This window comes from Staurois parvus, unplaced genomic scaffold, assembly GCF_062004578.1.
Source record: "Staurois parvus isolate SC_StPar_1 unplaced genomic scaffold, SC_StPar_1.0 ptg000118l, whole genome shotgun sequence".
In the NCBI taxonomy this organism is placed as follows: domain Eukaryota; kingdom Metazoa; phylum Chordata; class Amphibia; order Anura; family Ranidae; genus Staurois; species Staurois parvus.
Window position 1 is genome coordinate 4261645 of NW_028317914.1, and position 28000 is coordinate 4289644.

General features: G+C 41.1%; 1 protein-coding gene across 1 annotated transcript; it reads right to left on the reverse strand.

The window, feature by feature from the left end:
• Positions 1-1107: 1107 nt before the first annotated feature.
• ITGB1BP1 (integrin subunit beta 1 binding protein 1) lies at positions 1108-27991 on the reverse strand. Its single transcript, XM_089672025.1, has 7 exons — positions 27808-27991; positions 26827-26926; positions 24877-24955; positions 20919-21055; positions 10404-10496; positions 7777-7926; positions 1108-2229 (listed from the first exon to the last, which is right to left on the reverse strand). The coding sequence occupies exons 2-7, from the start codon at positions 26896-26898 to the stop codon at positions 2146-2148; spliced, it is 615 nt and encodes a 204-aa protein (XP_089528151.1). The 5' UTR covers positions 26899-26926; positions 27808-27991; the 3' UTR covers positions 1108-2145.
• Positions 27992-28000: the final 9 nt, after the last annotated feature.

The following is a 28000-nucleotide window of genomic DNA, read 5'->3' on the forward strand; positions in this document are numbered from 1 at the left end:
TACACCCCTGGCCACTGCAGCTAAAAGGGGTGTGGTTGGGAGGGGTGGTGAAAACATCTTAACTGGGGGTTTGCCACTCCCCAGACTGTAAATAAACCCTTACTGTTTCGAGCTGCAGCACAGTGCATCTGCAACTTTCCTGGGTTTATTGTAGTTTGCCATAGGCTTCCATTATATCCCTCAGGTGTGGTGCACTTTCTGAAAGTGCAACAAAGCTCCTGCATTCAGGAGTCTGGAGTGCTTTCAGAACGTGCACCAAACCCGCAGGATGTAATAGAAGTCTGTGGTTAAGTCGTTGAAAAGCTGCAGGTATGCTGCATTGCACCCGCAGTGTGGATAAACCGCAGCACATCAGTGTGAAAGCAGCCCTATACTAATATGCCCAGTGTATTGCTTCACACTGACCTGCAGATCTCTTCTTTCCTCTGCTGGCACCACTCTGGAGACCGCTAGCAGGGAGAAGAGGTGGAGTGCAGTTGGTATCACTCCACATGGGACAGGAACCAGCACTGAGACATCAGCTCATGCTCCCTACTACAGCTCCAAGTTTACAAGTAGTCCCTCTGCATTGCACTTAGTTTGATGCTCTGGGATGGTGGGTCAGCAAGCCCATACCGCGATATACCAGTCGCCTGGCTGCAGTCTACTAGTAGATCACAATCTACAGGTTGTTGACCCCCCCCCCCCCCCCCCCCCGCCTAGGCAAGTGGAAGTTGTCCCCCTCTCCGTAGTCTAAAATGTTGGTTTCAGCACTGAAGCCATGCCTTCTGTGTTGTGTTACGAACCATGGGAAACCTGCCATTGACTGAATATATGGCTTCAGGGAAGTAATCAGTGGCATTTACAAAAGGAGTTAAATTCAACTAAGTTCTAGGTGAAAATACTACTTTGTATCTGGTGTATGTTATATATCTATACTAGCCATCCTAGCGCATTTCAACCTTCTGCCCTGTCACTTGTTGGAGACTGGTGGGCAACTATACAAAGCACCAGCAAGAAATCATTTCTGCTACAAGGGACAATACCAGCTTCTGAGGCCAAGTGTGTACTTTCTATATCCACAATTACATCTATTGATATTTTTTGTTGAAGAAATAAAAATACAAATTGTCCTTGTGGTTTTTATTTCAGTGCATCACCTTTAGGCACTGTTTGAATGTTCAAATATGTTGAAGAAAATAAATACAATGTTCCATAGGGTGTGACTTACTTTTTCACATGGTTTTTATATAAATAAAGATTTCCATCTATTACCCACTGGCTCCTCCTAGTGGATGTGATTGGGTAATTAAACATTCATTACAAGGGCCTCATCCTCCCTTTAAAAGTAGTTAGAAACCCTTTCATATACCAGCCTAAGGTGATACACAGAGATGAAACAAATCCTCCTCCATAAGTTGTACCTGTTTATCTGCAGTCTTCTCTACATCCCTTCAAAGTGCTGAATTTATACAGCTTGTCTTAGAGTTCAGAAAAAAAATCAGTAAGGAGAGCTCATTGGAGGGAAGAGACCCCCCCCCCCCATATAAATCCTGTATAATAATAACTGCAGCCTGTGACATATAATGTAGGTAGTAGATGACATACCTCATCATCAACTGAAATATCTGTTTCTGCTGGATTAGGTCTTCAAACTCTGTACCTTTATCAGTATGATATATAATACAAATATATAAAGTAAGACAATATGTCCTCTAGAATATGTAATCAGAGCAGCAAAATCTAAAGTGTACTGAAACATGTACTTTAGAAGTTTGGTTAATACCTATAAATCTATTACAATCCACACAAATGTGATAACATCATTAAAGCTTCCCAAAATGAACGTACCGTCCATTCACTGTGTACAAAACTATGAATGAAATAAAGGAATGATCCCAGGATAAATATCTTCCTTCGTACCTGTGTGATTTCAGTTGTACATGCAGCAAGTGTACCTTTGTCAATCTGTCTATTGACTCTTCTACTCACATGTTATCAGTCCATTAACATTACTGGACTATAGTAACAGACCAATATAAAATATATATAGCTCTGTCTTATATACAATGTACATGCATCCTGATATTCTCAGTAGGGATCCGCCTTGATGAAGGAGGTGGGAATCTCTGGATAGAAGGCACAATTGGTGTGATCAGAGGATGATTATTCTGCTGGCACTCGAGTCTTTTCAGTGAGAACAGAGTCAAAAGCAGTGGAGAGAATCTTACAGATGGCCTGTGCGTGTTCCTGTATAGTGGAAACAGTGGAGCACATTAGTGTCATTAACATCCACTTCTACACTGAGCAAATCAAACAGCAAATAGAATTCTAGGATGCATCACTAGAGGGGTCACCAGCAGGAAGAAGGAGGTCCTGATTCCCCTATATAGATCTTTAGTTATCACTAGAGGGGTCACCAGCAGGAGGAAGGAGGTCCTGATTCCCCTATATAGATCTTTAGTTATCACTAGAGGGGTCACCAGCAGGCAGAAGGAGGTCCTGATTCCCCTATATAGATCTTTAGTTATCACTAGAGGGGTCACCAGCAGGAAGGAGGTCCTGATTCCCTTACATAGATCTTTAGTTATCACTGGAGGGGTCACCAGCCGGAGGAAGGAAGTCCTGATTCCCTTATATAGATCTATAGTTATCACTGGAGGGGTCACCAGCAGGAGGAAGGAGGTCCTGATTCCTCTATAGATCTATAGTTATCACTGGAGGGGTCACCAGCAGGGAGGGAGGAGGTCCCGATTCCTCTATAGTTATCACTGGAGGGGTCACCAGCAGGGAGGGAGGAGGTCCTGATTCCTCTATAGTTATCACTGGAGGGGTCACCAGCAGGAGAAAGGAGGTCCTGATTCCTCTATAGATCTATAGTTATCACTGGAGGGGTCACCAGCAGGGAGGGAGGAGGTCCTGATTCCCTTATATAGATCTATAGTTATCACTGGGGGGTCACCAGCAGGAGGAAGGAGGTCCTGATTCCTCTATAGATCTATAGTTATCACTGGAGGGGTCACCAGCAGGGAGGGAGGAGGTCCTGATTCCCTTATATAGATCTATAGTTATCACTAGAGGGGTCACCAGCAGGAGGAAGGAGGTCCTGATTCCTCTATAGATCTATAGTTATCACTGGAGGGGTCACCAGCATGGAGGGAGGAGGTCCTGATTCCCTTATATAGATCTATAGTTATCACTAGAGGGGTCACCAGCAGGAGGAAGGAGGTCCTGATTCCTCTATAGATCTATAGTTATCACTGGAGGGGTCACCAGCAGGGAGGGAGGAGGTCCTGATTCCCTTATATAGATCTATAGTTATCATTGGAGGGGTCACCAGCAGGAGGACGGAGGTCCTGATTCCTCTATAGATCTATAGTTATCACTGGAGGGGTCACCAGCAGGGAGGGAGGAGGTCCTTATTCCCTTATATAGATCTATAGTTATCACTGGAGGGGTCACCAGCAGGGAGGGAGGAGGTCCTGATTCCCTTATATAGATCTATAGTTATCATTGGAGGGGTCACCAGCAGGAGGACGGAGGTCCTGATTCCTCTATAGATCTATAGTTATCACTGGAGGGGTCACCAGCAGGGAGGGAGGAGGTCCTTATTCCCTTATATAGATCTATAGTTATCACTGGAGGGGTCACCAGCAGGGAGGGAGGAGGTCCTGATTCCCTTATATAGATCTATAGTTATCACTAGAGGGGTCACCAGCAGGAGGAAGGAGGTCCTGATTCCTCTATAGATCTATAGTTATCACTGGAGGGGTCACCAGCAGGGAGGGAGGAGGTCCTGATTCCCTTATATAGATCTATAGTTATCACTAGAGGGGTCACCAGCAGGAGGAAGGAGGTCCTGATTCCCTTTTATAGATGTATAGTTAGGTATCATTTAGAATACTGTGTCCAATTCTGGAGACCTCACTTACAAAAAGTTATTGATAAGACACAAGAAGTCCAGAGATGGGTAACAAAATGGTGAAAGGTCTGGAGGAGAAAATGTATCAAGAATGACTTCATGAACTTAATATGTACAGTCTGGAGGAAAGAAGGGAAAGGGGAGACATGATTGAAACCTTTAAATACATCAAGGGGGTGGATAAGGTTCAGGAGGGCAGTATTTTCAACATGAAACCAAAATCAAGAACACGGGTACATGACCTCAAACTAACAGCAGGAAAGTTCAAAACTAATCTCAGAAAGTATTATTTTACTGAAAGAGTAGTTGATGCTTGGAATAAACTCCCAGCAGAGGTATTGAGCCAGTCAACAGCAAATAGCTTCAAACATGCTTGGGACAAGCATAGATCTATACTCAGACAAAAAAAAAAAAAAAAAAGGGCAGACTGGATGGACCACTCGGTATTTTTCTGCTGTCACTTTTGTATATGACCATTGAAAGGTCACAAATATTATACTATAAAGAGAACTTCACATCCATGTACAGATTTTTTTCCACACTACCTTTTTTGCCATGGTACCCTAAATAAACCTACCTCTCCACTGATTGTTTGCTGCAGTCCGGCACCACAGGCAGGATCCTGCACCACCATCTTCTCTTCCTACATCATTAGGAGCCAGCTGTGTCTATTGGGTTCTTGCAGCCAGCCGCCAATGATGGTGCATGCCCTCCAGCCACGGTGTGTCCCTGCTACTGCTTCCTCTTAGGACATGTGACATATCCCAGGAGGCAGTAAGATTTGGGACACATCAGTCTTGCCGAGGCAGGAAACCATGCAGACTAGAATAGTAGTGAATAATGTAAGTAAATACAAATAAAGGTTCTTTATAAATACAGTCTTTTCTTCAGAGTGAAGGACTAAGTACCAAAGCTAATGGATTGGCATGATAGCCAGGTAGCTAACCTTTTTAAGAAGGATCTCAGTTAAGTTTGTCCATGCACTTGTCTGATGGTAGGTGTACTTTAACACATAATGACTAAAAGCGAATAAGAATATTGTACGATTCGTGGATCACACGTGTACAGGGAAAGGGACCCCTTCTTATAAAGATCAGCTAAAAAAATGTATGTTTTGCTTTGGTATACTTCACCTGTCCAGGGGGAGATGGGACATTTCCTATACAAAGACACAGACAGTAATATAAAACAGCAGATGGCTTTAACCATTACTGGACTACCCACATTTCTTTTTTATATGTTTATGTATTAGTGCAGGGTTTTTATGCTTCTTTTTGTGTCCCTGATGAGAATACTAACCTTCATTGATTCTCCTGGTAACTTTTATTAAAGGCACAGAAAGTGACTGGAAACCAAAATTTTATAGTTGTCACTGTAACAGGAGGGGAGTGGAAATCTTCCAATGAAGCACCTATTCCAAACACAAGTGTCTAAGAGCAGAGATTTCCTCTCACTTACGCATCTCTAAGACAGGAAGTAAAGGGAAATCTCCCCAGTGGGAGAGAAAAAATAAATGTATCAGGATTTTACACTTCTCTACTCTATCTAAAACTAAAAATGGAAACATTTGGCCACACGCAAACTTAAACCATTTGCTAAAATTTCACCATGTGGAAGGACTGACTTAAAAAATGTATAAAGTACAAAACAACATTTTCTCCAGCCCTTACTTTCTTATTTCAAGCCCAGCTCAGGGCAACTAAAAATTATCTGCTCCGCACTGCAAGGGTTAATGACTTTGTCGGGGGGGGGGGAGAAACAGTTTTTACTTGATCCTGCGCTCCTCCTGGCAGATGGCACTACCCTGAGCTTCCCTGCACTCTGGCTGTGGACTTCCCTTCCCAGGGCTTTGGACTCTGCTTTGGTCTTGATGGCATTAGGACCATAAACTACTGGAGCATGAGGGTGCAGATGCTGCGAGGAATGGTCAAGCTGTGAGGAGGGGGAGAGGATCAGGTAAGTGGATTTGTTTTGTTCCCCTAGATCAGGGGGTCTCTAAACTTTCCAGAGCAAGGGCCAGTTTACTGTCCTATAGACTTTAGGGAGGCCAGACTGTGCCCAGTGGGAGTAAACAATGCCCGATCTTTGGTATTAGGGGGAGAAATTGTTGTCATTGGAAGGAATAGTGCCCCATTGTTGGTGCAGTGGTAGGAATTATGTCCCATTGTTATTGTCAGTGGCAGGAATAATGCCTCAACGGCTGAAAAAAAGGCAAGCAAAGGGCCGCATACGGTGACCACTGCTCTATATCAAAACAAGTCATTAACCCTTGCAGCGCAAGCACAGCCTGCCTTTTTACTTGCCAATGTTATGCTTTAAAGTGGTAGTAAACTGCAAAAACTAAAAAATCTTCTCCCTGCAAGTGAAGAGCATAAAGTACATACTAGCACATTATGAAAGACTTGCCTTAAAACGAAGCCCTCAAGCGGAGCGCCGGCACAGCTCCCTGGGGCTTCCATCTTCACCCAGTCTTCCTTCCAGGTTCACAGGCTGCAGCCATTTGACTGGCTGTGCCAAGATGAAGTTACTCCCGTGCATACGCGTGGGAGTATCAGACACAGCACGCTGTTCATTGAGAGTGCAGTGTGCATGTGCTGGTGACAGCACCGGTGCTGCTAAAGTAAATATCTCCTAAACGGTGCACGTTTAGGAGATGTTTAATGTACCTACAGGTAAGGTCATTATAGGATTAAATGTAGGTATATAAAAAAAAAAAAAAAAAAAAAACACAGGACTTTACTACCACTTTAACACGTGAAATTAACTGATGAAGGTGAATGTTAGAATATCAGGAACAAGACCTTGAGAAGACAAGAGCTTTTCAATGGAAATGGACTGATTTTGGATGAAGAAGGGGCTGTGGGACTGAGCAAGAAGGAGAATAGTGATTCAACAACCAGAGTTGAAATCAAGGCTTGGTCTCTGGAAGCTGAAACCGATGCTTGGTCTCTGGAAGCTGAATTTGAAGTTTGGCTCCTGGAGGGGTAAGCACAGCAATGAACAACTTATCAATGGAAATAGACTGATTTTGGATACAGAAAGAGCTGTGGGGCTGAGCAAGGAGAATGGCGATTCAACAGCTGAAAGTAAGGCTTGGCCCCTGGAAGCTGAAAGTGAAGTTTGGTTTCTGGAGGGTTATGCAAAGCAATCAGAAGCTTCTTAATGGAAATGGACATTTTTATTTTTTATTTAAAGATGACAAACTCCTCCTAACAAGACACCTCAAGTGCAGTTGAGTGAGATAATTACAAATAAACATGACCACGTATCACAGTGTTGTCCCAGAGGTCACCAGCCTCTTGATGCAGTTACATGGACTTATGCTATAAAAACACATAACAGTAAGGAACAACATTTGTGTTAAAACTTTCAGGGCCTACAACTACCCCACGTTTGTTTTCCAATGCCTTGCCAGATATAAAAAATGAAAAGATTTACAGGGAGGGGGAGAAAAAGAAAAAAAAGGGGGGGCGGGGGGAGGCCAGAAGCTGTAAATGCCTATCCAAGGAGGGGAATAGTGGGCCAGCAATAGCACTCTGGCATCTAGCCAGTTATGCAGAACTATGGGGCAATCCAGGACTGCTTGATGAGTGTCCAGGAGCAAGGGGACAGAGCAGCTCCTGATATGCAGGGACGCAAGAGAAAATAGTCCATGGATGCCATGTGTCACAAACCTTTTCCTCTCTGTGATATACAGTAAGGAGGCTATTTGGACCTATTTTAAAAAGAGATATCATGCTTATCTTTTAATCTTGGAGAGGATTTGGGAGAAAAGGAAGCACTAAAGAACTGTGATTAACTAGACTGTGGTGATTTGTATGGCTGCTCCTACCGCTCAAAAGGTGCTTTAGACTTTATCTGTATAAACTACTTACCAGAGTGCTGCACTGATACACCCACAAGCTATACTGCTCCTTGCTGGCATCTTTGGTCTTCAGAGCCAACAAGCTCTTTCCTGCCACTAGTCCATCATCATAGCACACCATGGACACAATGAGATAGAGGGGATGCCTGTGTAACACGTCCTGAAAAGCAGCAATATAAAAACAATTATACACCTCCAAACATTATTTGGGAAGTACTGTTGTAGAGGGAAAGTGGAGGTGTTCCATGTGACAACCAGACAGTAGTTATTTTCTAAACTGCACTGGAATTTAAATCAGTTGCCAACTAGATTTGACAGTTCCAGTGCTGTTTGTTCTGACAGGTCCTCTTCAGTCAAGCTTTAGCGGATTGTCAGGAGATACAGCATTGTAACATAATAGACTAGATGTTTTTGAACTGTCTGTATGCTCTAAACTACTCTTCATCTATTCCCAGTAGAAGACAGAAGTCTTGATCCTCCTCAGCTTTTTCCTCTTTCCACCATTTCACAATAGTCTTGTTCCCCATTTTTTCACTATTGTGCAGCAAGTTATACACAGTAATACATATATTCTAATGAAAAAATGCTCATGCTCCCTTACTGGGGTTTTCCTCTCGCTCTAGAACTTTTATATCTTTACTCCAACCAAAACCTTTTTTTTTCCCCCTCTTTTTGGACAGAGTGGACCCGACTAATAAATACATGTGTGATAGTAAGAGTACAGCTACACTCAAAAGAGATCATATGTTTATTTACTGATTACTACATACACACCTGGAGGGCTCCCATTTTACAGTATAATTACGAATGGTGGCAAACCAAATGTGACTGTAAATAATAAAAGACAATACAGTACAAATACAGTCAGGTCCATAAATATTGGGACATCGACACAATTCTAACATTTTTGGCTCTATACCGCACCACAATGGATTTGAAATGAAACGCACAAGATGTGCTTTAACTGCAGACTGTCAGCTTTAATTTGAGGGTATTTACATCCAAATCAGGTGAACGGTGTAGGAATTACAACAGTTTGCATATGTGCTTCCCACTTGTTAAGGGACCAAAAGTAATGGGACAATTGGCTTCTCAGTTGTTCCATGGTCAGGTGTGTGTTATTCCCTCATTATCCCAATTATAATGAGCAGATAAAAGGTCCAGAGTTCATTTCAAGTGTGCTATTTGCATTTGGAATCTGTTGCTGTCAACTCTCAAGATGAGATCCAAAGAGCTGTCACTATCAGTGAAGCAAGCCATCATTAGGCTGAAAAAACAAAACAAACCCATCAGAGAGATAGCAAAAACATTAGGCGTGGCCAAAACAACTGTTTGGAACATTCTTAAAAAGAAGGAACGCAATGGTGAGCTCAGCAACACCAAAAGACCCGGAAGACCACGGAAAACAACTGTGGTGGATGACCGAAGAAATCTTTCCCTGGTGAAGAAAACACCCTTCACAACAGTTGGCCAGATCAAGAACACTCTCCAGGAGGTAGGTGTATGTGTGTCAAAGTCAACAATCAAGAGAAGACTTCACCAGAGTGAATACAGAGGGTTCACCACAAGATGGAAACCATTGGTGAGCCTCAAAAACAGGAAGGCCAGATTAGAGTTTGCCAAACAACATCTAAAAAAGCCTTCACAGTTCTGGAACAACATCCTATGGACAGATGAGACCAAGATCAACTTGTACCAGAGTGATGGGAAGAGAAGAGTATGGAGAAGGAAAGGAACTGCTCATGATCCTAAGCATACCACCCCATCAGTGAAGCATGGTGGTGGTAGTGTCATGGCGTGGGTATGTATGGCTGCCAATGGAACTGGTTCTCTTGTATTTATTGATGATGTGACTGCTGACAAAAGCAGCAGGATGAATTCTGAAGTGTTTCGGGCAATATTATCTGCTCATATTCAGCCAAATGCTTCAGAACTCATTGGACGCTTCACAGTGCAGATGGACAATAACCCAAAGTATACTGCAAAAGCAACCAAAGAGTTTTTTAAGGGAAAGAAGTGGAATGTTATGCAATGGCCAAGTCAATCACCTGACCTGAATCCGATTGAGCATGCATTTCACTTGCTGAAGACAAAACTGAAGGGAAAATGCCCCAAGAACAAGCAGGAACTGAAGACAGTTGCAGTAGAGGCCTGGCAGAGCATCACCAGGGATAAAACCCAGCGTCTGGTGATGTCTATGCGTTCCAGACTTCAGGCTGTAATTGACTGCAAAGGATTTGCAACCAAGTATTAAAAAGTGAAAGTTTGATTTATGATTATTATTCTGTCCCATTACTTTTGGTCCCTTAACAAGTGGGAGGCACATATGCAAACTGTTGTAATTCCTACACAGTTCACCTGATTTGGATGTAAATACCCTCAAATTAAAGCTGACAGTCTGTAGTTAAAGCACATCTTGTTCGTTTCATTTCAAATCTATTGTGGTGGTGTATAGAGCCAAAAATGTTAGAATTGTGTCGATGTCCCAATATTTATGCACCTGACTGTATGCTACTTACATACTGATCTGAGGTAGTTACCTGGAGGGCTCCCATTTTACAGTATAATAACCAATGGTGGCAAACCAAATGTGACTGTAAATAATAAAAGACAATACAGTACAGATATGCTACTTACATACTGATCTGAGGTAGTTACTTTAATACCATATTTTGAGACAACCAAGATGAAATCTTCATCCGGGGGTACAAAGGGAAGTTTTCCATCTTGCTACAAAGGATAATAAAAACATTATACAAGGATGCCTACAGATTTCCTTTCATAAATGAAGAAGGTAAGTAATGAATTCTTATTTTGACAAATATGCTATCATTTTATGAACTATATAAAATGATATTTTCGCTGTCAGTTTCAAAACAAAATTTTATTCGCAGAAACGTTTCATTTTCCCATATTGCTAACTTTGCACCTGCATCATTTCTGATGGATTACAAAAGAACTTCCCCCTCCCCAATCATCTCAATAACCCCCTCTTCTGCACAGGCAGAGAGTACTTGAGGTTTTAGGCTTCATGTACACGGGACACTTCTGAACGATGGAAACTGACTGCTGGAAAACGTATATTAAAAAAACGTCTGTTTAGCCAGGTTTGTATACCGTGTTTATGAGCGTTTGCGTTTAAAAGCGGTTTTTTAAGATAACTTCATGAGACCTTTCAAAATGCCCAGAATGCACTGAAAAAACAGTACAAAATTAACTATTTCAGACATTTTGAGAGAAATAGAGAGGGCAGAAGCAGAGAGAGCAGTATGTTAAAATTAGCAGTCTTTTTTTTTTTCTGTGGTGTTTGGATGTGTTCTAGCTCATTTCTGTGCAGCAATTATTGCAGCAGTGTCTTTTTTCATGCAAAACCTCAAAGTATGGTGTTCCAGGTCCATTTGAGTACCGGGAAAACACTTTGCATGCATTTTTCATGATGAAAAAAGGCTCTGGACAGCATCTGGAAATAGAAGAGTTAAAAAAACTTTCAAACGCAAACGCCTATAAATGCGGTTAGCCGCGTTTTGCGTTTGAAACGCTGATAAAATCTACTGCTGAACGCAATGTTTATAGTGAATACTTGTGAGCTATTATGAATCGAGGTGTTCAATAAACAACATGTAATGAAATCTTTAAGTGTATGGGGTGCGCTGGCACTTACACTGACTCACTTAGCTAGTGCGTATAAATGAAAAAGAAAGAATGGCGCCGCGCTCCTATATAGTTGTATATACAGCTTATACTATTCAAGTGTATCAATATCAATGTCAATTATTGTGAATGGTGACTATATCACTAAACGCATAGATAATTTGCATAATGAATAATCCTAAGGTGATAGTGCCTTGATGGGTGCCATGGTGTCAATCCATGTTGCACCTCAATAGTGCTGTGTGCACTCTATACTATAAGTGCAAAAACATATACACATGTGCACGTGCTTATAATAGACAAATATAAATAAAAATACATATAAAAGTCCTTCAAAATTATAGTGCAAGTGAATATTCTGTTCCTTCTTTCCGAGTGCTAGATGGTCTCCCTATATGCTCACCTCTATATTTGCCTGAATAGATCCAGGCAAATACGCTTGTTATCCTTCCAGGATAGATGAAATGGGATGATGCCCTTGCTCTAGCCGTCCCAGAGGGTGGATATGCATATAAATGGATCCTCCTGCTATTTCCTTGGTCTCCCTGTGTGTCAATGAATACACTGACCAGCTCTCTTGGGATCTCCCAATCCCCCTCCTGGGGTTACTTCCTCGTTCACTCCTCCTTATGCCAGCTCATGGGGTGTTTCATCAAAAAAGGAAAAAAAGCAGACCATAGTGTCTTATCCTTATGAAAAATGGATTTATTTCTGCCAGTATAAGGTATTACTTAATGGCATACAGCTCAAGTATGATCCCAGCAAGCATGAATGGTAATCAGCAAGTATGGAGAAATCACTCTGCAGCTGCCCCTGCAGTGCTGTCTGCCTGCGCTTGTGCTCGGATCTGCTCGCTTCTCCAGTACAATGTCGTGACGTCAGAGCCCCTCCCCTACACGTTGCGTCACAGGGTCACGTGACTTCATCAGGGGGAATTTGATTTGATGCCACGACTATGTTTGCCCAGCTATTTATACCTCTCGGCCGCCATTTTCCCGAAGCCCATGTGGGCGCGGCCATTTTCCCAGTGATTATCCCAAGCTGTATTTACGGTGAGTGATTAAGACATGTGTGTCTACTTGAATCTTACATTACCTCTGTTTGTCAGACATTGCTAACTGGGTCAGCTGTGATACATCTCGTGCACTGCAGTAGCTAAAATGTAACAGCAGGCTATACCCTATATTACAGAGTATATACCTATGGCAGATAGACTAATTCTATACTTTATTCAAAACAACATGAAATATAAAATATTTACAACAATTAAAAATATGTAATAAAAAATTATAAAAAGTAAATAATAAAAATGAAATAAAAAATGAAAATACATCTACATATTTCTATAGGTAACCGATGTGTCATTAATTATCCTATTGCCATCAATCTTTACTGCTATGGAAATCCCACTTCCACAGCAAGAAAGATACAAATGATTAATGAGATATTATATTGGACTATGTGCGTTTAATCCTAATGCATAATACTCAAGTTACATCCTGAACACAACGTAAATGTACCTATAATGGAACCGGGGAATATTAAATATATAAAATTTTCCTTGCATGTATCCCCAATGTATGTATTTATTGAGGGCCTCAGAATATCATTAAAAATAATCTCCCTATTTATTTATTGCTAATGAAACATGCCAGGTCAAACTCCTTGTTTAACCCATTGGGAGCCAGACAACCCATTTCATAAATCCACTTCGACTCCTTCTTACTAATTTCCCTTATCAGGTTATCCCCCCTCCAGTGTTGTACATGTTTCTCAATGCCCCAGAACTCTAGTTTACTTGCATCCTTATTGTGATATTTTTTGAAATGTTGTGATAAATGGTGATATTTGTATCCCCTATTTATATTGTATACATGTTCTTTTATTCTTTCTCTGAGCATCCTTTTTGTACGCCCAATATAAATTAGATTGCATGGACACTTTAGGGCATAAATGACCCCCCTTGTATCACATGATAGAAATTGCTGGATAGTGTATTCCTTTCCACTTTGGGGATTCTGAAATGTGAATCTTCTCCTTGGGTTATTTGTCAGTCTGATACAACTGTAACATCTACCACAAGTGTAGAACCCTTTTCCTTGAAAAAAACTTATTTGATGATTTTTGACAGGTGGTACTATTACGCTCTTTACGACCTTATCCCTGATGTTAGGAGCTTTTTGGTATATGAATCTAGGTGTTATAGGAATATTATTCTTCAGGTGCTTATCTAATGTCAAGATTTTCCAATGTTTTTTGATTATATTCTGTATTGATTTATACTGGGTATTGAATTGTAGCACTACCGCTAATTCCTCATTTTCAGTGTTATCTTTACATTTATCTACTATCAATAGATTACGGTCCATAAGGCCTACTTTATCCCTTTCTTTGTATATTATTTCTTTTTTATATCCTTTATTAATAAATCTTTCTGATATTACACCACTTTGCTCTTCATAGTCTTTCATGTTAGTGCAGTTCCTTTTCAATCTGATAAACTGACCTCTGGGGATATTAGTTAACCACGCTTTGTGATGGCAGCTGTCTATGGGGATATATGAATTTCTATCTACTGCTTTAAAATGGTTTTTGGTATATAGTTGTAATCCCTCTTTATAAATTTGGATATCTAGAAAGTTGATGAACGTATCCTGTATATCATAGCTCAATTTTATATTAGCTACATTCATATTTAAGTTATCATAGAATTTCACCAGTTCCATTTTTTCCCCTTTCCATATCACTAAGAGGTCATCAATATACCTTTTGTATATTATAATATCTGGGCTCTTGTTCTGAAATACTGATTCCTCTTCCCATTTTGCCATATAGAGATTGGCGATGCTAGGGGCGAACTTAGCGCCCATAGCTACTCCCTTTCTTTGTAAATAGTATGTGTTGTCATACCAAAAGTAGTTGTGAATAAGGCAAAACTTTAAACATTTGATGATGAATTTGTTATGTTTAATGGTGTTGTGTCCATACTTATTAAGTGCCCATTTAGCTGCTTCTATGGCCCCCTGGTGGTCTATATTAGTGTACAGTGCTGCTACATCTGCTGTACTCAAAATCGTGTTATGATCTATGCATGTGTCCTTGATTTCCTGTATCACATGTTTGGTATCCCTTAGGTATGCTATAGTTTTAGTAACCAGTGGTTGTAGATGATAATCTACATATTCACCTAATCTCGCTGTAAGCGAGTCTATCCCATTTATAATGGGTCTACCTGGCGGGTTGGTGCTGTCTTTATGAATTTTGGATTAATATAGGGTATAGCCTGCTGTTACATTTTAGCTACTGCAGTGCACGAGATGTATCACAGCTGACCCAGTTAGCAATGTCTGACAAACAGAGGTAATGTAAGATTCAAGTAGACACACATGTCTTAATCACTCACCGTAAATACAGCTAGGGATAATCACTGGGAAAATGGCCGCGCCCACATGGGCTTCGGGAAAATGGCGGCCGAGAGGTATAAATAGCTGGGCAAACATAGTCGTGGCATCCAATCAAATTCCCCCTGATGAAGTCACGTGACCCTGTGACGCAACACGTAGGGGAGGGGCTCTGACGTCACGACATTGTACTGGAGAAGCGAGCAGATCCGAGCACAAGCGCAGGCAGACAGCACTGCAGGGGCAGCTGCAGAGTGATTTCTCCATACTTGCTGATTACCATTCATGCTTGCTGGGATCATACTTGAGCTGTATGCCATTAAGTAATACCTTATACTGGCAGAAATAAATCCATTTTTCATAAGGATAAGACACTATGGTCTGCTTTTTTTCCTTTTTTGATGAAACACCCCATGAGCTGGCATAAGGAGGAGTGAACGAGGAAGTAACCCCAGGAGGGGGATTGGGAGATCCCAAGAGAGCTGGTCAGTGTATTCATTGACACACAGGGAGACCAAGGAAATAGCAGGAGGATCCATTTATATGCATATCCACCCTCTGGGACGGCTAGAGCAAGGGCATCATCCCATTTCATCTATCCTGGAAGGATAACAAGCGTATTTGCCTGGATCTATTCAGGCAAATATAGAGGTGAGCATATAGGGAGACCATCTAGCACTCGGAAAGAAGGAACAGAATATTCACTTGCACTATAATTTTGAAGGACTTTTATATGTATTTTTATTTATATTTGTCTATTATAAGCACGTGCACATGTGTATATGTTGATATTGATACACTTGAATAGTATAAGCTGTATATACAACTATATAGGAGCGCGGCGCCATTCTTTCTTTTTCATTTATACGCACTAGCTAAGTGAGTCAGTGTAAGTGCCAGCGCACCCCATACACTTAAAGATTTCATTACATGTTGTTTATTGAACACCTCGATTCATAATAGCTCACAAGTATTCACTATAAACATTCATTCATACTCATTTATCACTTGTTGGTAGAAATTATGGAGGTTTTCACATTTTTGGAGAATAGGGAATTGGATTTCAATAATATATTTGTAGGAGAAAACCAGGAGGATCCAAGTATAAATAACATATTTAAGAAATTAGGGAACCTCATGGATAAGAAAATTAGTATGTGGTGGGATATAGTCACTATGGAAAAATATATTAAAGAAAGAATGATTCCAAGGAAGCTTAGATGGGAATTACCTATTAATGATGGTCTATTGGAGGAGGAAGACAGGGAAGAATGGTACAATTTCTTTAGTGAAAAAGGAATGGAAGTTCTCCAGTTCCTAATTAAAAGAAAACAAAGAAAAATGAGAAAAATTGAAAAAGTAATAAAGGAGTACCAAAATAAGGTAGAGATAAGTAAAGACCACCCAGACTTTACTAAATATATATCCCAGTTGAACAAAAATGCCCAGAAAAAAGACACAGAGATCAAGAACAAAAAGAAGAAAAAATATCAAAGGGTTAGCCAAGATTATCAACACAAATCAGTATTTAAATGGCAAACCAACTCCATTTCAAATGAGACCAAATCTACGGAGTCCACACCAGTCAAAACCAATGACAAATCACCCCCTAAAAAAACAATAGGTTTTAAAACACCCAATAAGGACATCAAGGGACATTCCCAGCATAAAGGAGGGAATCCGAACAATGGCAGACCACCCTATCACAATCCGGGACCATACAGACCCCCGTATCATCAACCATACCAAGGGGGAAGACCTTATTATAATGGCAATAGAGGCCATAACCAAAGAGGACATCAAGGATATTACACACAAGATTATTATGGGAGACCTGATTATGACAGAGGCCCTTATTACCCTAAACCACAGAGGCCACAGTACCAAGCACATTATCAAGTACAATACCCAGTAATGAACAAACCCTACTCAGTACCCACACAAGTACCCACACAAAACAGATACTCACCCTTGGAAAGGGAGGAAAACAACTCACCCCTCCCCAATCCTTTTTTAGGATGGGACTTGTATCCCCAAGGGGGGAGGGAAATAGAACACACACAAGAAAGAGAGGGAAAAGAGGAGGAAGAAGGTCACAACAAAAAAAAGAAGAAGGAACTAAAGGGTGAGGGTATCTTTAATATTAGTGGAGTACCCCTCACAGAAGAAGAAACATATGCGCTTAGCAAAGGTCTCAAATATGCCCCACAAAAGGGACTCAACAAGTTTGATACATATGTGAGCATTCAGAAATTGATTAGGAAGCTTAACTTAAAAAAGTATTATGCTAGTAATCCTATTACACATAACACTGGGGTAACAGAATCCACCACGTTCAGCCAACTTAAAAACAAATCAGTTTTCAATCCCCAAATTGGAGATAATAAATTTATTGACACATTCAAACAGATGGTATTACAAGATCTAGAATCTCTCAGAGAAGGAACACCAATACTTAATACCATCAGTATGCAAATTGCCCATCATGTATTCAGTTCCCAAAATTCATAAAGACAGCACCAACCCGCCAGGTAGACCCATTATAAATGGGATAGACTCGCTTACAGCGAGATTAGGTGAATATGTAGATTATCATCTACAACCACTGGTTACTAAAACTATAGCATACCTAAGGGATACCAAACATGTGATACAGGAAATCAAGGACACATGCATAGATCATAACACGATTTTGAGTACAGCAGATGTAGCAGCACTGTACACTAATATAGACCACCAGGGGGCCATAGAAGCAGCTAAATGGGCACTTAAGTATGGACACAACACCATTAAACATAACAAATTCATCATCAAATGTTTAAAGTTTTGCCTTATTCACAACTACTTTTGGTATGACAACACATACTATTTACAAAGAAAGGGAGTAGCTATGGGCGCTAAGTTCGCCCCTAGCATCGCCAATCTCTATATGGCAAAATGGGAAGAGGAATCAGTATTTCAGAACAAGAGCCCAGATATTATAATATACAAAAGGTATATTGATGACCTCTTAGTGATATGGAAAGGGGAAAAAATGGAACTGGTGAAATTCTATGATAACTTAAATATGAATGTAGCTAATATAAAATTGAGCTATGATATACATGATACGTTCATCAACTTTCTAGATATCCAAATTTATAAAGAGGGATTACAACTATATACCAAAAACCATTTTAAAGCAGTAGATAGAAATTCATATATCCCCATAGACAGCTGCCATCACAAAGCGTGGTTAACTAATATCCCCAGAGGTCAGTTTATCAGATTGAAAAGGAACTGCACTAACATGAAAGACTATGAAGAGCAAAGTGGTGTAATATCAGAAAGATTTATTAATAAAAGATATAAAAAAGAAATAATATACAAAGAAAGGGATAAAGTAGGCCTTATGGACCGTAATCTATTGATAGTAGATAAATGTAAAGATAACACTGAAAATGAGGAATTAGCGGTAGTGCTACAATTCAATACCCAGTATAAATCAATACAGAATATAATCAAAAAACATTGGAAAATCTTGACATTAGATAAGCACCTGAAGAATAATATTCCTATAACACCTAGATTCATATACCAAAAAGCTCCTAACATCAGGGATAAGGTCGTAAAGAGCGTAATAGTACCACCTGTCAAAAATCATCAAATAAGTTTTTTTCAAGGAAAAGGGTTCTACACTTGTGGTAGATGTTACAGTTGTATCAGACTGACAAATAACCCAAGGAGAAGATTCACATTTCAGAATACCCAAAGTGGAAAGGAATACACTATCCAGCAATTTCTATCATGTGATACAAGGGGGGTCATTTATGCCCTAAAGTGTCCATGCAATCTAATTTATATTGGGCGTACAAAAAGGATGCTCAGAGAAAGAATAAAAGAACATGTATACAATATAAATAGGGGATACAAATATCACCATTTATCACAACATTTCAAAAAATATCACAATAAGGATGCAAGTAAACTAGAGTTCTGGGGCATTGAGAAACATGTACAACACTGGAGGGGGGATAACCTGATAAGGGAAATTAGTAAGAAGGAGTCGAAGTGGATTTATGAAATGGGTTGTCTGGCTCCCAATGGGTTAAACAAGGAGTTTGACCTGGCATGTTTCATTAGCAATAAATAAATAGGGAGATTATTTTTAATGATATTCTGAGGCCCTCAATAAATACATACATTGGGGATACATGCAAGGAAAATTTTATATATTTAATATTCCCCGGTTCCATTATAGGTACATTTACGTTGTGTTCAGGATGTAACTTGAGTATTATGCATTAGGATTAAACGCACATAGTCCAATATAATATCTCATTAATCATTTGTATCTTTCTTGCTGTGGAAGTGGGATTTCCATAGCAGTAAAGATTGATGACAATAGGATAATTAATGACACATCGGTTACCTATAGAAATATGTAGATGTATTTTCATTTTTTATTTCATTTTTATTATTTACTTTTTATAATTTTTTATTACATATTTTTAATTGTTGTAAATATTTTATATTTCATGTTGTTTTGAATAAAGTATAGAATTAGTCTATCTGCCATAGGTATATACTCTGTAATATAGGGTATAGCCTGCTGTTACATTTTAGCTACTGCAGTGCACGAGATGTATCACAGCTGACCCAGTTAGCAATGTCTGACAAACAGAGGTAATGTAAGATTCAAGTAGACACACATGTCTTAATCACTCAGCGTAAATACAGCTTGGGATAATCACTGGGAAAATGGCCGCGCCCACATGGGCTTCGGGAAAATGGCGGCCGAGAGGTATAAATAGCTGGGCAAACATAGTCGTGGCATCAAATCAAATTCCCCCTGATGAAGTCACGTGACCCTGTGACGCAACACGTAGGGGAGGGGCTCTGACGTCACGACATTGTACTGGAGAAGCGAGCAGATCCGAGCACAAGCGCAGGCAGACAGCACTGCAGGGGCAGCTGCAGAGTGATTTCTCCATACTTGCTGATTACCATTCATGCTTGCTGGGATCATACTTGAGCTGTATGCCATTAAGTAATACCTTATACTGGCAGAAATAAATCCATTTTTCATAAGGATAAGACACTATGGTCTGCTTTTTTTCCTTTTTTGATGAAACACCCCATGAGCTGGCATAAGGAGGAGTGAACGAGGAAGTAACCCCAGGAGGGGGATTGGGAGATCCCAAGAGAGCTGGTCAGTGTATTCATTGACACACAGGGAGACCAAGGAAATAGCAGGAGGATCCATTTATATGCATATCCACCCTCTGGGACGGCTAGAGCAAGGGCATCATCCCATTTCATCTATCCTGGAAGGATAACAAGCGTATTTGCCTGGATCTATTCAGGCAAATATAGAGGTGAGCATATAGGGAGACCATCTAGCACTCGGAAAGAAGGAACAGAATATTCACTTGCACTATAATTTTGAAGGACTTTTATATGTATTTTTATTTATATTTGTCTATTATAAGCACGTGCACATGTGTATATGTTTTTGCACTTATAGTATAGAGTGCACACAGCACTATTGAGGTGCAACATGGATTGACACCATGGCACCCATCAAGGCACTATCACCTTAGGATTATTCATTATGCAAATTATCTATGCGTTTAGTGATATAGTCACCATTCACAATAATTGACATTGATATTGATACACTTGAATAGTATAAGCTGTATATACAACTATATAGGAGCGCGGCGCCATTCTTTCTTTTACTGCTGAACGCAAGTTTGCTACGGTCAAACAAATCAACTGTAAACGCAACTGCCTGTAAGCGACTGTAAATGAAGATGTGTACATGGACACACAGGAAAACATTAGGGTGAGTTCAGGGGCTGCTGAAAAAAAACACTGAACAGCTCCTAAACGTGAGTTTATCAGCTGCAGTGTACATGAGCCCTTACAGATTGCTGGCAACAGGTATTTTTGACGTGAAGTCAGAGAGATATCAAACTTCTAAAAAGATTTCCCTATACACCTTCTCTTTGTTAATACAGATGCTCTTTAAGTTTCATCACATCCTCACACATACCATCCTTTCTCTGGCACCTCATTTTTCTTGCTTTCTTTCCCCTTTGTTTCGTCAGTCCATTACCTGTGCAACATCAATGTAATTGATCAGATCCAAGGGCCCCTGTAGAGGTTTGTTCTCCTCGGGCTGTACTCTTTCAATGGATCCCACATACTTCACTCTGAACTCAGCACATGGATCAAAGTTACCGGAGGCTTGTCCTGTGGACAGCAGACAGGAAAGAGATGAAAGGTTGAAGGATCACTAATACGGCACTCAGTAATAATTCTCAGTTACTTCTACTGTGCGACGCTGTGTTGTCCTGCATGCTCTGCATTGCTTCTATTGTGCATTGTGGGTAACAGAACAACCTCTGCAGAGATAAGAGGAAGTACACTTCCTGTCGACCTGTTTTGTAAGATACGTAGACATTCACACAGCAAAGTTTGGGGTGAGAAGCAAAGCTTAGGCAGGAAAGGATTAAACATATATATCAAGACAGAGCAATACCAGCCTGAATTTCTCAGAACAGTGATCATTTACATTCATGACCAATACAATATGATCGGGTATACTGAACCTGATCCCTGTTCTCACAATCTAATACAGGGCTTGGCAAATTTACTTTGAATCTAGGAGCCAGCTAAATAAATTAGGAGCCGGGTTTTTAAAGGTGCGGCCAAACTTTACAATGGCAGGGGCCAAAGGGGTATTGTTAAATAAAACCCAGGCTTCGGGTATGGCTGGGGGTCCACTTTGGGAGGTAGAGGATTTGTGCTAGAAGGTGGGGTAGAATGAGGGACAGATATATACTGGATGGGGTGCTTTGAGAGAGGAGAGGACTTGTGCTAGAAGGCAAGTTGGGGGGTCAGATATGTATTAGGGGGGCAAGGGGAGAGAACTAGAAGGTGGGGCAGAGGAAGGGATTGGATAAGTGCTGGTAGTGGAGTGGACTTGTGCTAGAAGGTGGAGGGTGGATGGGGGGCTTTTGGGGCACTTTGGAAGGGAAGTAGACTTGTGCTGGGGCAGATACATACTTGGGAGGTATTTTGGGAGGGGACTAGACAAATATTGGGGTGCTTTGGGAGAGGAGAAGATTTGTGCTAGAAGGTGGGGTGGATATGTGCTTGGGGGAGGGGCAGTTTGGGAGGGGTACAGGATTGTTCTGGGGGTCAGGTACGTACTAGGGGACATTTAGGAAGGGAAGTGGACATGTGCTGGGGGAGTCAGATACATACTGGGAAGGTGCTTTGGGAGAGGACTAGAAGATGAGGCGGGGGGGGGGGGATTTCACATCCAATCCCCCCTCCAGCACAAGTTCTCTCCCCTCCCAATGCACCTCTTCATAACATATCCTCTTACACCCTTGTTATCTGCCCCCCTCTACCCCCCCTTTCCAGTCCCTGCTCACTTCCCCATGCAAGAAATCCACTGCAGACCTCCGATCAGCGTTGCACAAGTTCGAATGTTGTTCCTCCTCCCTGGCTCCTCCTTCAGTCTGTGTACAGGAAAGCATCACAGCCGGGGAGGACAAGGAGGCGGCTTCAGTCCAATTGTATGCAATGTGGGTTTCATGGGCACTGGTTGCTTCTGCTTGTGCAGGTATATGTGATACCACATGTAAAGAAACAAACAGAGGGCGCACAGGCCTAGTGCATTACCTTTTAAAATGAATTTATTATGTAAAAGAAGTGGTAATATACTCACAAAAGATAAAAAGTCAAGGGCACATCATATAAAAGCACAGCAAGGTCCAATCTCACTGGATAGTAACTGCAATGGGACTCTTGGACCTCCAACTGGCTGACGCGTTTCGAGGTCTTTCCTCTTCCTCAGAGCCAATGAGGAATGGTTAATGGCTCTGAGGAAGAGGCGAGACCTCAAAACGTGTCAGCCAGCTGGAGGTCCAAGAGTCCCATTGCGGTTACTATGCAGTAAGATTGGACCTTGCTGTACTTTATATGATGTGCCCTTGACTTTTTATCTTTTGTGAGTATATTACCACTTCTTTTACATAATAAATTCATTTTAAAAGGTAATGCACTAGGCCTGTGCGCCCTCTGTTTGTTTCTTTGCCTGCAGTACACTTGGATTTCCATGGTCCATTGAGGGCAGCAAGGTGTGCATCTTCTAGGCATCCTACATGTGGTTCTAGCCTATATGGAGTCCATCTTCCAGCGCAGGAGTATATGCATATTCTACTTTTTTTCATATGTGATACCACACACCGCGATCCATTCTCTGTATTGTGCAGCAGACATCTCCCTGCCTGCTGTCTATAACAGTAACTTTGTGTGACAGGAAGCCGGCGGGGAGATGTAAGTTGCAATACAGAGACTGGATTGCGGTATAGAGTACCCCTTACAACCCGCACAAACTGCGGGGCAGAAGCAACCAGTGCCAATGCTAGCGTGCCACCACTGGACAAGTCACTCCACTCCGGGACTCAGCCTTGATTCAACGGGACTTACATCAAATTCCGGGATGAATGTGAGGTATGGGGCTGACAAAAGCCCAGGCGCCAGGATGCAGTTTCTAGTCACCATGGCGACCTGGATTTGTCAAGTCCTTATCTACTAAATCTACACACTGAAACTGGAGAGTACAAAATCTAGTGCAGCTGTGAATGGTAACCAATCAGCCTCTAACTTCAGCTTGTTCATTTAAGCTGTGACAATAAAACCTGGTTTCTGTGTAGAACTGCACCAAATTTTTCACTCTCCTGTTTTAGTAAATCAACTCCTACAAGGGACACACAATGACAGTTCATTAGGTAGTACATGTAGCATATAATTAATGAATTTTGATTTTGAAGTTCATATACAGGGGTTAGACCAAAAAAAAAAAATGGAAACACTACATGATCTGCAGGTGTGAAAGTGACTACATGTTTCGCATTGAAAGCAATAAAGGACATTTTTTATTTTTCGAAATGTAAGTCTAAAGCAAATGTTGCAAGTATCCATGAATCCTGCACTAAACAGTGTTCCCAGACATTGTCATTGCCCAGCTTGGCTGCACTCAAGATGGATTGTCCAACAGGCTCATGTCTATGGGCACAGCAGACACTGACAGCTGGGAAACCTCAAATAAATAAGCAGTCTGATAGGTCAAAAGATTTTCTTCTCTGGCTAGTGTATTAACAGGGATAAGCCAGCCCTAGGAGAGTCCACCTACATCTTTGTCCTCTTGACTCCATAGCATATCCAAAGATATAAAGATAGCCTCAGCCATATGCCTGAAGCTGGACCTATAACACTTTCCGATGGTTGGATCACCTGCATGTCTGACGGTCTTCTGATGTCTATGGCTAGCTTAGGACCACTAAAAATGTTCTCATATTAGACTGTGAAACTGAGTCACCATTCTTTGTATAGGACCATTTAAATGCAGACTGGAAAATAAGTATAAGCGTACATTATTCGACTAAACATAGGGATAAAAACTGCAATCACTGTTAATCTTTAACTCTTGCATGGTCATCCAGTCATTTTACAACCAGTTTCAAATTCTTTTCCACTGGCCAATAAGCATATCATAAAAAAATTGAAAAAAAAAATAGAAGAAGAAGGAAGAGGAAGGACAACTGAGAGAAACACTGCCGCATGCTGCAATTTTTTTTAAAAAACAGAAAAAATATGCAAAAGGAAAGAAAGTGCAAAACATGTGTTTGTTTTTATGCACAGACACCTTGCATGGTGCTGAAGACCACATCCTGCTTTCAAGAAGAGGATCAAAAACAGACATAAAAGCCATGCATGTTCTTGTATTCTAAAACCAGCTTTTCCAAAAGTGTGTAGTTCCTGGCACACAGTCTCAAGAATAATAAATAGGTCTGCATGCAGCCCAGTGAAGACACTACCAGTCACACACACTTAACAAATACGCTCCAGCCTAGTGCCTGACACTGTTGGAGAATATACCCATATTACTGACCCTTGCCAGAACACCAGAGATAACAGTAATTTAAACTATGCAACAGATGTTATTAGTAACTTTGTAATTAGTTATTAGTAACTTTAGTATTTAGAAAAGAACTCACCATAGCTTTTGGTAGAATCTGTGTCCAGGCTAGCCACTGTGCTGGATCTGGAAAGGCCACCAAGACTGGAATCTACAGACTAGGAGACATGACATTTACCATTACAACAGTCACTGTGTTCATTCCAACTGCCAATTAAATGGCAACCTATAACGGTCAGCTTTGACAAGGAAAAACCCAAACCTGATGTAAAAATTGTCAGAACAAAGATTCTCAGAGCCAACAACCAGATGGAACATTGGAGGTTTGTTTGCTATATGTGATACAGGACACAGAGAAACAGAAGGTTGCACAGCACAAACTTCAGAAAGTGCACCATTAGCTACACTGTGCTGCGCTCTATGAATTCTGACCGAGGGGAACTACATTAAAAGCAAATGCTGATTTACTGACAGAGTTGAAAATCTTCACTCAAGAAACCGAGTAGATTCATTTCAATTATCCCATCATATAAGAAAACAATTCCTGTTTATTTTATCTGCATATGATTGGGTATTCAAAGCAAACACAGCTATGAATTATTGAATGAAGATTCTCTACTCCTTTAGTAAATTATCCTCATTCTCCGTGATTAGCTGCAGCAAAATAAACCGAACCGGGTGTACTTCCTGAGGCCTGTGCTGAATGATACCCCCACTTGCTCTGATTTATGCATAACCAATCAAACTCAAACTTCGAAGGCAGGTTTGACTTTGATTGGGGAGTGTGAGAAACTATGTTTCTGTATGTGGCAGACAGCAAGGAGCCTGTATTTTTCTTGTGGTTACCTATAGGTTTCCCTTTGTATCCTGAACAATTCTTCTGGCAGTTATTGCTACAATCTTTCTTGGTCTACCTGACCTTGGCCTCAAGAGATCCCTGAACTTTCCACTTCTCAATAGGTGAATTAACAGTACTGATTGGCATATTCAAGGCTTTGGACATCTTTTTATGTCCTTTTCCATCTTTATAAAGTTCCATTACCTTGTTACTCAGGACTTTTGACAGTTCTTTTCTGATCCCCATGGCTCAGTATCTAGCCTAGTCAGTGCTTCCATGTAATAGCTAACAAACTCATTGACTATTTATACATTGACACTAATTGCAATTTAAAAAGCCACAGATGTGGGACATTAACCTCTAATTGCCATTTTAGCCCATTTGTGTCTGTACCAAGGCCAAACATTCCAGGGTATGTAAACTTTTGATCATGGCCATTTGGGTGATTTCTGTTACCATTATGATTTAAAAAGGAGCCAAACAACTATTTGATAATAAATGGCTTCATATGATCATCATCCTTCAATAAAAGAGCATTTTTTGGCATGATCAATCATATTTTCAATAGCAATGCCAAAATTTCACAATTTCTGCCAGGGTATGTAAACTTTTGAGCACAACTGTATAGGCGGTATATGTACTGATTTTTATATTATATATATATATATATATATATTAGTAATGGCGTCGCTCAGCGGCTTATAGCGGGTCTGTGGTGGGCATTCTGACCGGGGGGGGGGGTGAAACGAACTGCCACTGACATCCTCAGTGACACTAATACAGTGATCTATGCTAATAAAAGGCACTGACACTGTACTGACACTGGGCAGGAGGGGGTTAACATCTCGGGCGATCAAGTGTGTGCTGTGTATTTCTTTGCTGTGCAGAGAAAATACACAGCAGCATGTTACTGCTGGCAGGAGAGAGACCTGTGTTGTTTACACACAGGTCTCTCCCGTCAGTGATACTCGGCGATCGCCAGCTGTCGGCAGGGAATCTCCGTCTGGGACCCGGTGATCAACAGCTGTAGCTGCCAATGGCGGCACGGGTAGGGCGGCATGTGTGCCTCCTACCTAGAAATGCAAAATCACATATATATACACATTATTTTGCACAGCCCTGTACAACAATGGAAAAGACCTAGTGGTAGACCTCCCTACACAGATGAAGTGGTATGCGAAGGGTACACACCTTACTCTTCGTACTGATCTCACTGCTCTGAGAACTGCTGCTGCTGTGTCGTTTTTTCCCCTTGCGGAACATTCTCTTATCTCAATTCCATCCGGACGTCCTGAGGGGAAAGGACAGGGTGAAGTGTCATGACATTGTTCCATTCACTATTATCCACAGTGCCCAAGAAAAAAATATAATATAATATATATATACATATACACATACACACACACATTATTGCCACAAGTATTGAAACGCCTGCCTTTACACGCACATGAACTTTAATGACATCCCAGTCTTAGTCCGTAGGGTTCAATATGGAGTTGGCCCACCCTTTGCAGCTATAACAGCTTCGACTCTTCTGGGAAGGCTGTCCACAAGGTTTAGGAGTGTGTCCATGGGAATGTTTGACCATTCTTCCGGAACGGCATTTGTGAGGTCAGGCACTGATGTCAGACGAGAAGGCCTGGCTCACAGTCTCCAATTCATCCCAAAGGTGTTCTATCGCGTTGAGGTCAGGACTCTTTACAGGCCAGTCATGGTCCTCCACCCCAAACTTGCTCATCCATGTCTTTGTGGACCTTGCTTTGTGCACTGGTGCGCAGTCATGTTGGAACAAGAAGGGGTCATCACCAAACTGTTCCCACAAAGTTGGGAGCCTGAAATTGTCCAAAATCTCTTGGTATGCTGACATGGTTACATATAGTTAGTCTGGCTGAAAAAAAGAGGCTGAAAGACCATCTAGTTCAACCGTTAAAGAAAAAAAATAAAATAAAAAAGTTATAATCCTTTACCCACAGTTGACCCAGAGGAAGGCAAAAAAAAAAAAAAAAGAGATCTGACTGTTATTTCTATTTTGTTTGATTGGTTGCTGTTCTTCTTTAAAGCTGAACTCTGGGGAAAGGAAAACCATTCCCTTTCATTGGGGCTGCCCCCTGCACTGCAAGTTAAATGTTTATTTCTAGGGGACCACAAAAAGCAGTTTTCAGTTTCACCTACCCAATCCTCCTCTTCTGCTGGCTGCTAGACAGGTTCTGGCAGCTTCTTCTCCCCAATGCCAGAGCAGTCGCAGGTCATCTGAGGTCATCAAGACTGATGCAGGCAGTCCACTGCTGGAGGTTAGGGTAGTAGAGGAGAGCACCGGCTGCCGGGAGAAGAGGTTCAGGTATGATAAACTGCTTTCTCCATCCCC

What these genes read in the sequence shown, in the direction of transcription:
- ITGB1BP1 (XM_089672025.1), bottom strand. Translation starts at nt 26,898, where the DNA reads ATGTTCCGCAAGGGGAAAAAACGACACAGCAGCAGCAGTTCTCAGAGC. An exon ending in AGATCAGTACGAAGAGTAAG is followed by an intron (nt 24,956 to 26,826) that starts GTGTGTACCCTT and finishes CATGTCTCCTAG; the next exon opens with TCTGTAGATTCCAGTCTTGG. An exon ending in TAACTACCTCAGATCAGTAT is followed by an intron (nt 7,927 to 10,403) that starts GTAAGTAGCATA and finishes GCTGCTTTTCAG; the next exon opens with GACGTGTTACACAGGCATCC.